The 10990-nt window shown below is 36.0% G+C and overlaps 2 protein-coding genes across 6 annotated transcripts in view; both read right to left on the reverse strand.

The window, feature by feature from the left end:
• LOC110439389 (NACHT, LRR and PYD domains-containing protein 3) overlaps nt 1-9697 on the reverse strand; it is a 440964-nt gene extending 431267 nt beyond the window's left edge. The window contains exon 1 of the mRNA XM_073948207.1: nt 9619-9697. The gene's annotated coding sequence lies outside the window, so the exon portion shown is untranslated. The remainder of the gene's footprint in view (nt 1-9618) is intronic.
• LOC100536609 (uncharacterized) lies at nt 386-9737 on the reverse strand. Of its 5 annotated transcripts, none has more exons than XR_012402554.1 (4): nt 9677-9737; nt 8963-9109; nt 1129-2646; nt 386-1091 (listed from the first exon to the last, which is right to left on the reverse strand). XR_012402554.1 is itself a non-coding variant. In XM_017355568.4 (3 exons), exons 2-3 carry the CDS (start codon nt 9045-9047, stop codon nt 1400-1402), a joined length of 1332 nt encoding a protein of 443 aa, XP_017211057.1. In that variant the 5' UTR covers nt 9048-9109; nt 9677-9737; the 3' UTR covers nt 386-1399. The 5 variants fall into 5 exon arrangements, 3 of the variants coding, with proteins under 3 accessions (XP_017211057.1, XP_073804621.1, XP_073804622.1); XR_012402555.1 differs by having other exon boundaries at nt 9544-9697; XM_017355568.4 differs by having other exon boundaries at nt 386-2646.
• Nucleotides 9738-10990: the final 1253 nt, after the last annotated feature.

Below are 10990 nucleotides of genomic sequence, written 5' to 3' on the forward strand. Positions count from 1 at the left end.
AAAATCGCGAGGACATATGATGACGTGTGCAGGTACTGTAGTGCTGTCCCAATTCTTAGGGGTAAAATTTGAAGCCCTTCAACTTAACCCTCAGTTGTAAGGGCCAAGGGGAAGGGGTAGGGGTACAAAAATAGAATTGGGATTGGGCCTTAATATTTAATCCACATAAATTTGTTAAAAGTGTTAAGTTAACTTAATTTGTGTTGTGACAACATGAAAGTATTGTGTGGAACCCTGCTCAAATATGTGCACAAATATGGTGATTGGTTCATAATAAGTTGAAGCACATTGTCAGATTTTGCTGTATTTGGCTTAACCCTTCTTGGGTGGCTCACCAATGTATAGATAACTCTAATACATAAAATAAGTAAGCTGACCAAAGTTCTTACGGGCAGAAGACTTTATTAAAGACAATTAATTGGACAGTTCATCAGCATCAGATGTTAACTTGTCTATCTTCAAGTAACTTAAACCAAAGTCTGTGAGACACTAATTTATAACAAAGCATGAAACCCCCCTGGAGATTACACAACTGCTTTGGTTGGGTCACATCTCTTGAGTTCCTGTAGGTCATTTGGTTGCATATGAAACAAGCCAATACAATCGATCAACATACAGAATTATTGTGCCTTCTTGCAGCCCGATAGCAACTCTCACAACCTGGTACTGGGCTGTGACCCCTGATCTACACTACAAAACAGCTGGCAAAATCTTCAGCCCTCTTCAGTTGAGGTTAAATTTTCAGGTGTTCGAAGGGTTTCATTATCAGTAACTTAATATGTATTCAAGAGTTCACACTTGTTTGGCATGCTATCCCGGAAGAGACCTAAGCTCAAAAGATCCTCGAGCCCTAAGCTCCCTCCCATTAGCAGGACGAGAGGGGAGTGTGAGCTCAGGTAGATCTTGATGAACTCCTCAGACTTCTTTCTATTCTAATGACAGATATAGGGTCGGCTAAAGGGAGATATAAGGCTTACTAAGAGCTCGACTATGGTGCCAATTTAATGTCCAGTTTACTTAGGTTGTGTATTTTTGGACTGTGGGAAAAAACCAGGAGAAATCCACGCGAGCACAGGGAGAATGAGCAAACTCTGCACAAAAAGTCAACTGGTTAGCAGCGACTTTAACCTGCGACATTCTTCCTGTGAGGCAACAGTGCTAACCACTGGCTAATCATTGGCTGCCGTGTTGCTCAATCTAGAAAGGAGGGGGAGTAAGGGTGGGAGGGGGATTCTTCAAGACGAAGATAACTGAGTTAAGAGGACAATCATAAGCATGTGATCCTCTTGAAAGTAGTTTATAAATAAACTTCACTTGAATGAACAGCCAAACTACGTGAAAAAGCTGCCGTTTTGAATATACCTGTGTTTGTGTGGACAAGGCCTCAATGTTGAGGACTCTACTCCCCATTGTGAAGCTTTAGGTGAGCGCTGAGGCTTCTTTTACACTTAAAGCCCTTTCCACACTCACTGCATTTAAAACGATCCTTTCCTGAGTGAGTCTCCATGTGTTGCTTAATGGAGTCTTTGCGTGTGAGACTCTTTCCACACTGATCACATGTAAACAATATGGTTCCAGTATGACCATCCATGTGGTTCTTGAGGCTAGTTTTGGTTGTGAAACTCTTTCCACATTGAGCACATGTAAACGGCTTCTCTCCAGTGTGAGTTCTCATGTGGTGTTTGAGTGTGCTTTTAAGTGCAAAACTTTTACCACACTCTGTGCATGTGTAAGGTTTCTCTCCAGTGTGAATCCTCATGTGGATGTAAAGGTCTTGTTTTTTACCTAAACTCTTTCCACACTGTTCGCAGATGTGAGGTTTCTCCCTAGTGTGAGCTCTCATGTGAGCAATCAGGGTCAGCTTTTTACTGAAACTCTTTCCACACTGTTTACAGCTGAAAGACTTCTCTCCAGTATGAGTTCTCATGTGTTCTGCAAAGTGTCCAGCATGATAAAAGCTTTTTCCACACTTTTGGCATGTGTATGGCCTCTCTCCAGTGTGAATTCTCATGTGGATTTTAAAGTTTTGTATTTGACTAAAACTCTTTCCACACTGTTCGCAGGTGTAAGGTTTCTCCCCTGTGTGAACCCTCATGTGAACATCAAGGTTTGGCTTTTGACAGAAACTCTTTCCACACTGTTTACAGCTGAAAGGCTTCTCCCCAGTGTGAATTCTCATGTGTGCTGCAAAGTGTCCAGCATGATAAAAGCTTTTTCCACACTTTTGGCATGTGAACTTCCTCTCTCCAGTGTGAGTTCTCATGTGTGCTGCCAGGTTTCTTGCATGACGGAAGCTTTTTCCACATTCTTGGCATGTGAACTTCCTCTCTCCAGAGTGAATTCTCATGTGGGCTTTAAAGCCTTGTATTTGACCAAAACTCTTTCCACACTGTTCGCAGGTGAAAGGTTGCTCCCTAGTGTGAACTCTCATGTGAACATCAAGGTTTGACTTTTGACTGAAACTCTTTCTACACTGTTTGCAGCTGAAATTACACCCAGATTTGGATTTCCGAAGTCTTCTGTGTGATGAAGTCTTTTTAGTCAGTGTGGGTTTTTCATCAGTCATTATTTCTTGGGGTTTCTCAAACTGCTGTTTCTCATCCATTTCATTCTGTCCATGAGTCTCTTCTTTCAGCACCATCAGATCTAAAAAAAAAAATAAAATAAAAATTTGCTTTAGTATAAAGGCTCAAAGCGACAAGCAAGAAATGGATGTTTTCACCCAAATATTAAAATGACCTTACCATTTACTCTTCATCATGTTGTTTTAAACTTTCCTTTATTGTGGAACACAGTAAGCCAGTAGCGTTTTTTTTTTTTATATATATATTTTCTTTTGTGTTTAACATGATCAAGAAACTCAAAAAGGTTTAAAACCACACGAGGAAGAATAAATGGTGAGGCTATTTTCATTTCTGCATCAACTATCCCTTTAAAAGGTTCCTACAATTACCCATTTTTTACAAGATGTAAAATAAGACTTTGGTGTTCCCAGAATGTGTCTGAGGTTTCAGCTCAAAATTAGATCGTATACCTTGTAGAATATTTAATTTTGGGGGTCAGAGGAAAACCAAGCTCTTTTTGTGCATGTGGCTTTAAATGCACATAACCAAATGCACTCGCTCTAGATTACTCATGTTTTTTCCTCAATTGAGACATATCCTGCATGTCCATAGCAAGTATGCATAATTCACGCTTATATTTGCAAGTTTGCATTATTGTATAAAACTTATGCAAATTCTTAATGCCACATTTGCTTTAAACAGGAGTGATGAGGATACGGCAAGATGACATGCTTTGTTACTTGTTTTCATTTATTTGCACTTTTGTCTTTGTTTTCTTGTCTTTGTGTATGCCCTGAGGCTTAGCTGAAGACCTACTTGTTGACATTGTATATACCTGACAAGATGCAGAAATGCCATCTAAAAAGGTTACTTGTGGTTTGTCCAATCAGGGACAGTGACAACATAATTATACAAATAATAATGATAACCCAGGGTTTACAAATGTGAACTGTCTGTTAATGAACACCCAGGATTATTTTTTAACCCCAGGTATAGCATGAGCAGTGTGGAAGGTGACTACAGATAACCCAGAATTTATCCAGGGTTAGAATGACCCAGGGTTAACAATTTGAAGTGTGAAAAGCCCTAAGAATACTCCGCATCAGCTCTCAGGATAAACAGAGTACAATGACAAACAGTGACAACTGTCAATCACGTCATGATGACCTGGGGCCTGTTTCAGTAAGGAGGTTCAACCAACTACGAGTTTAAACTTGAACTCTGAGTTGATTTACCGAGAGATTAAATACTCAGAGTTTTCGGTTTGAGAAAAACATTTGAGCTACAAAAGTCTTTCAGTCAAGAGCAGTAAGGGATTTTCTCTTCTTTTGTTGTTTGATTAATGCTAAAAACAGTCGGCAGCAGGAATATTGTGCGCTGTCACTTTAGGAATAGTGCGGCTCTGATATGGTTTCTCTTTCAAGTGTCTTTTGATTCTCAACTTGTTTGTATATTATACTAACAAGGGTTAATATGACTAATCACTAAACACTACACAAATTTGCATGTACTTGATCATTAAAGCGCTCACATTAAGATGGCATTAGATGTATGTTTTCTGCTTGTCTCCGAGCCTGTCCAAGGCTAAGCGCGGTGCACACACAGAGCATGTGCACTTACGCACTTTTAAAAATAGGAATGATGCGCGTCCCGTGCTGCAAAAGTTACATTACAGCACATGCTTTTAGTCATTTTCATGTGGAACTGAGCTTTGCAGAGCAACAAGTGTGTACAACTGGAAAGGGAGCGGTATATGATGGAATAATCGTTTATCTCGATAAATGGATTTTCATAATCATTAGAAGCCAAAATCAAAATTGAAACCAGATTTTCGATTAATTGCACAGCCCTATCAAGTGGTAGAGGTTGATATGACATTTAGAATGTAAACAGGACTAAAAAATCATTTTAGAACTAGTAATAATCCCATTAATCTAGTTACAGTACATGTCCGTCGAAGGTTAGTGAATTTAAGCAAATTATTCATTAAGAAAGGACAAGCCATTCTGCTATGTGACTTTGTTCTTTGTGTTACTGAAATGTAGGCAATAGCTATGATTTCATCTAAAAATGTGAATTAAATTTATGCGCAAAACTGGGATGTCACATAAAAAATGTGCGAATAAAGCTGCGTTTCCATCCAATGAATCAAAGAGAACAAAATAGTCACTTCCTGATTAACAGGCCCCAAATATGAACAGTAAAAACAGAATTTACTGCGGTAGAAGAAGCTACATGAATCTTTTCTTTAAATGACAGCTCAGAGGTCAATGCTGGCACACAATGAACACGTGTTGGCGTTTGAAGCAATGAGACGCAGAGAACAGACACTCTCGACATGCTCTAGACGCTCTGGAGGTCAATAATAATATAATAACATGAATACTGAAACGGTTCAGGTGTTTTAGAATGACCAAAACAACATTTCAGATGTTTATAATGTTCTCAGCCTGCTGGTTTGTGCATTCACACACATTTTCATCATCATATGATCTCTTATACCAAACCTTTTTAAACACACATACTGGAATTTGTTCAGTAAAAGTGCTTGCAAGGTTTACGAGAGTTTATCTTCTCTTATCGAATAAAAAGTTTGTCCTACTCAGTTATGCGCATGTGTCTTTATGCTTATATTTCAAAAGTTATGTGCATCATGACGTTTCCATCAACCAATTTTTTATGCTTATAGCCTACCCAAAATGCACATAAAATTAGGTGGCTGAATATGTAAGGCTAAGTGAGAAATACCACTTTATCTTTTATCTCTTTCAGAGACAGGCTCTCTTGCTCTGCAAACAAGTGTGTTCATGACTATACATACAAAGAAAAACAATAAAATTAGAAAATATGACTTTGCTACAATAAGCAGCATTAGGCATGGGTCAGTATAAGATTCTGACAGTGTGATAACCTTGAATAAAAAATATCACAGTTTTATGGTACTGTGATTACTCCTCTAAAATATATTCTTTTAAATGTCTCTGTAAAAAAAAAAAAAACTTTTTCCTCTTTGAACACAAAAAACATTTTCTTTTGAGAAACTTTTAAAGTATTTTGGAGCAGTAAACATGTCAGGCTGAATCACTCAATTGAATCATTGACTTCTGCTGTCTTCATTTGTTTCATAAACAGAGATTTCTTTACAATTTAAAATGGCATCTTTGGAGATACTGTTGTCCTGAAAATCTTAAAACAAAATGTAAAAAAAAACTTACATGTAGCGATAAACGGTACAGCAGAAAATATTGGCGGTTTTAAACCTCGGCTTTTTTCAAACTGCGTTATACCTTGAAAACGGTTATCGTCCCATGCCTCAGCAGCACAACACTGTTTTTAGGATCTAAAATTAATTCTTTAATAAAAGTCAAGAGCAAAAAGATTCAAATGGCGGCGCCTGCTGGTACGTGAAGAATATGGTCAATACTGATGAACTTTACACTCAAACCTCTGCATTATATCAGCATGCTGTAATCCATTTCTTAAGCAGCAAAAGTCATTTTTAGACTAGTTTGTTGGCCAGTTGTAGTCAGCGCAATGTTTAACGTTATTGTTCCACAATAGTTTGTTCATTTAGTCTCACGTCGCCCTGCAGCAACATCATATAGTTTAGATTACTGTACAATGTTTTATAATAATTAATTATTTTATTGTCCACTTCATTCAGCATATTTAATATCAGGGGCATCCATGTTTTTTTTTTTTTTATACTTTAAACCAGGGTTTCTGCAGGTTTCACCAAGTTAAATGTAAGAATTTTTAAAGACATTTTTGAGACCATTATGACAATTTTAGACTCATAAAGGGCTAAAGGCTAAGGGATTTTTCAAATTGCCCAGATGGAAAAGATTTTAATTTGCCCCATTTAAAAAAATATGATAATTTAATACATTTAATAATACAATAATAAATTAATTAAAAATATATATTGATGAAAAAAGTTAATTTGGATCAATGTGACATATGCAAATGGAGAGTACTAAGCCAACACCATTACCGTTAAAGCAGATATCTTCTATGAGAATACAGTAGGTCAAATATCTTCAGCTCAGTTTAAGTTTTTTTTTATTATTAGTTGTTTTTATTTATTTAATATAGCGCTGATGCTCAAGGACACTTTACAAACAGTAGGAGAACAAGAAAAGCAATAACCTTAAGAAGGTAGAGAAAATGGGAGACTAATAATAAATAAAATAATGACAAAAGACACGAGAACAAGTAACAAGAGAGAAACTCATACCTGTCTTTCAATAGTTATGTTTCCATCCACCTATTTTTATGCACATAAAAAAACGGTTTATGAAAACACCATGATGCAAAAAAAAACAAAACAAAAAAAAACGTATGCGCATAACTGAGTTGGATAAACGTTTTATTCAATAAGAAAAGATCAAAAATCACGATGGAAAACACGATACAAACTCCAGTATGTGCATTAAAAAGGTCATGTGATTTTGTTATAAGAGATCATGTGATGATAAAAATGTGTATTAATGGACAAACCAGCTGGCTCAGTACATTATAAAACATCTTAACTCTTGTTTTGGTCATTCTTAAACACCTTACAGTTTAAGTATTAGTGTTATTATATTATTCATGACCTCCAGAATTAATAGCATCTTCGCGTCTGACACCTTTAAACGCCACCGCGCGTTCACTGCGTTTCAGGATCACCCTCTGAGGCGCAAGTCATTTATTAGATGAAGAAAAGATTAGCCGCATTTCCACTGTTGGGCATGTGCAAGCCAGGGCTTTTATCGGGCAGGGCAGGGCCGGGCCAATCGCAAGGGAGGGTTGAGCAGTGAGGCAGAAATCATGTCGCGTTTCCACTGTCGGGCTAGTACCTCGCAGCGTGTCATGCAAACCCCGCCCCCAGAACTTCCCCCGAATCAAACGTCACACAACCCGCCCACTTCAGCGGGAATCAGGCGGATAATGCATGCATGACAGAAAAAAGGTAGCCTAGTTTCTGCTTTCACTCACCCATAAAATGCTGTTTACATGATTTGATTAATATTATCGTATCCATATTCTTTATAAATAATATTTCAAACCTCCTCCGGTGTTTATTGTTTTAGAAAATATCTAAAATCTTTTTTTCAGATAGGCCTTTGTAAAATGAAAGTTTAATATGGGTTTAAATGGTTTGATTTATGTACTGTTTATAGGCTACCTAAATTATTATAGCTAGATTTTATTTGTTTTATATTGGTTTATTCATTTTATGTGATTTTATTATATGCGACATTTGTAATTATTTAAATTATTTCAATATATCTTAGGCTATATTATTAGGATATGACACTATTGTTTTTGAGTCTACAAAAATGGACACGAAATTTGTAAAGTTTAATGTCTTTCAGTTGTATTTATGTTGTGTATTATCTTCAAAATAAATAAAAACAGAAGCCGCTCGCAGCATCAACAGAACTGTGAAGGGAGCGCTCTTTTGCTCGGTCTCACATTCACATACAGGCATCTAAACGTGCACAAACACCTTTTAAACTTGATGAAAACTCTCGATAACCTTTCCTGTCTGCTGTGTCTTAAATACGGTGTAAAGATTATTATGCGTTATTGAAACATCAAGGAGGATGCAGCAAAGTCACTTATAAATGAAAACTTTATTATTTTATGCAACAGCCTTACATTTAAAAGGGAAACATAAGGGCGATTATACACAAAAAGACCCCAGCCTAAAAGGCTAGATGCTTTCTTTCCCTTATTTTTTTTTATTTGGTTATTTGTTTGGTGCATGTACTCGTGTGCGATCGGAAAACTAGTGTCTGCCTCTCCTTTCACTCCGCCCCAGCTAGCCCTCTTTGGCCCAAGGTATTCGGCGGGCTGAAAACGGCCGGCCGCTGGCCCCGAGAAAGCCCCGCTTTGGCCCCGGAAGTGATAGTGGAAACGTGACTGGCCTTGGCTCGCTCACTTTAGGCATGATAGTGGAAACGCAGCTATTGATGCAGCTTCTCTTTTCGCAGCAAATTCCATTTTCATTGTTGATATTTGGCGCCAGTTAATCAGGAAGTGATGATTTTGTTCGCTTTGACTCTTTGTCATTGTATTTGCACTGTCTGTATTTTGCACTGTTGTTGTATTTAAACTGTCTGTATTTTGTACTGTCTGGGGCCAGCACCTAAGCTTTCCACTCATCATAGCACACGTGCTGCTGATGATGTGACAATAAAAGTGAGTTGATTTCATTTGATCCAGTTTTGCACATAATATTAATTTGCATTTTTGGATAGAAACATAGCTCATGAGTGCTTATGTGCATTTAGGAGAACTAGGCAGCACACTCAGGGCTGCAAGATGGATTTAATTGAATATTCTTACTATTAAAATATATCTGAATGAGGATTAAATGACCGAGTTGGTCTTTGAGAATGAAAACCAACCTGTTTGTTCCTGCAGATCTTCCTGTTTGACTGTGAATGTTTCTTCAATCTTCACATCCTCACTCTCCACTTTAATAAACGCCATCTTTATAACAGTGTGGAGATCAGTCGCTTCAGCAGTTTTTCTCTGTGTTTGGACACTTTATCCTGTTTAAAATAAACAAAAAAAATAAACAGAAATGAAATAACTTCTCCTTAACACTTACTCCAACAGTTTCTTTATATAAGAGTAATTAACAAAACATAAATCAGGAAAGTCTGAGCAAGAAACAATAGCCACAAATGACCTGATTAAAACAAGTAACATTACTTCATTTCTTATTTATAGTGATGTATACTTAGAATGGAATGACATTATACTGTTTAATAAATTAAACCTTCAATAAGGAAACTTATTACTCACATCTCTGTAACTTTTTAAACTTTATTCTTTATGTATGTTCTTAATCGTTTTGTTTGTTTTATTTAGCTTATTGTCTGCTTAAAGCAATGTGTAGCACTTTTTTGCACTAGACAAATTTCCTCTCAGGGACAAAAAGGTTATCACATCTTTATTCAAACAATAGTACTATTTTACTCACATTAATGAGGGCTATGTTGTATAAAGGGTAAAATAATATTATCAACAGCAGGTACATAATTTAGCACTGAATGACAAAAAAACAGAAACTTTAATCAATCGCTTTATATAAGTGTAAACGCTTTAAATCAAACCTTTCTCCAGTTGAATCACAACGCTGGAACAACGCAGGCTTATGACGTCACACGTCACGCCAAAATAAAAGTCTTTTTTTTTTTTTTTAAACCTTTTGCCACTTACTGTTGCTCTCTTGACTTATTGATACATTTCTCCCTCGTTTCCATTTTCTCACAGACGCACATATATTCAGTATTTGGAGTTGATCAAAACCTTTACTCTAAACATTTTAAGACAATTAAAAAACTTTTTTAATCCACTAAGACTAAGTGTTTAAAGCAAAAATCTCAACATTCTAAAAGGTATAACAAATAATCTAATGAGTGTTTAGAGCTGAAACTTTACAGAAAAGGGAGGTAAAATAGGTATCCTTCATGTAAAAAGTATTCATTACTACTACACGTTTTAGTTCTTCTAACTAGTCATGACTTATATATAGTTTTCTCTGCGTTTGGACACTTTATCCTGTTAAAAATTAACAAAGCAATAAAAATGTAAAATGAATAAAACAATGAACAGAAAGAAAATAACTTATCTTCTTCTTATGAGAGTAATTAACAAAAAGAAATCAGATAAGTCTGAGCAAGAAACTATAGCCACAAATTAGCTGATTAAAACTAGTACTCCATTTCTTATATATAGTGATGTAAACTTGAATGGAATAACATTATACTGTTTAATAAATTAAAGCTTCAGTAAGACACTTATTACACACACGTTGTTCAATAGTCGTCATTACTGTGAGTAAAATAGTACTTCGTTGAATGTGTCTGTAAAGTTTCAGCTCAAAACACCCATAAGATTATTTGTTATACATTTTAGAATGCTGGGATTTTTTGCTTAGTCTAGTTGGATTATATATATTATATATATTATATAAGTTAAACAAAATTGTGTTAATGTAGATTTAACTCGAGGAGCTCATTGAATATTCATTCTCCTTTGCTTTTAGAAGGTGTTAGTCTGTTAGATAAGAAATTAAACAATAGCTTTGTGTGTCAAATTTTTAATTTAAAAGAAAAAATTATTTTAGAGGAAAGTGTTACTGGAGGTCTTTGGTTGAGGATATAGACTAGAACTTGGCTTTTACCTGGAAAATATTGCATTTCCAACAAGGCAAAAGAAATACACTTTAAAATTGTACAGAAAATCTATCCTGTAAAATTCTAGTATTTCCAATTTTTTTGACATCGACAGCTCCTGTTCTTTCTGCAAACAAGCAGAGGAGACACTTGTACATATGAGACACTTGTACATATGTTTTTTGATTGTCCAATATCCAAGCAATTTTGGTCACTCCTAAATTTGCATATATCTACTTTTGCCAATGC

This window comes from Danio rerio, chromosome 4 (assembly GCF_049306965.1).
Source record: "Danio rerio strain Tuebingen ecotype United States chromosome 4, GRCz12tu, whole genome shotgun sequence".
Taxonomy (NCBI): domain Eukaryota; kingdom Metazoa; phylum Chordata; class Actinopteri; order Cypriniformes; family Danionidae; genus Danio; species Danio rerio.

Coding starts and splice junctions, on each gene's coding strand:
- LOC100536609 (XM_017355568.4), bottom strand. CDS start 9,047: ATGGCGTTTATTAAAGTGGAGAGTGAGGATGTGAAGATTGAAGAAACA. Junction 2,647..8,962: donor AGATCTGCAGGAACAAACAG/GTTGGTTTTCAT, acceptor TTTTTTTTTTAG/ATCTGATGGTGCTGAAAGAA.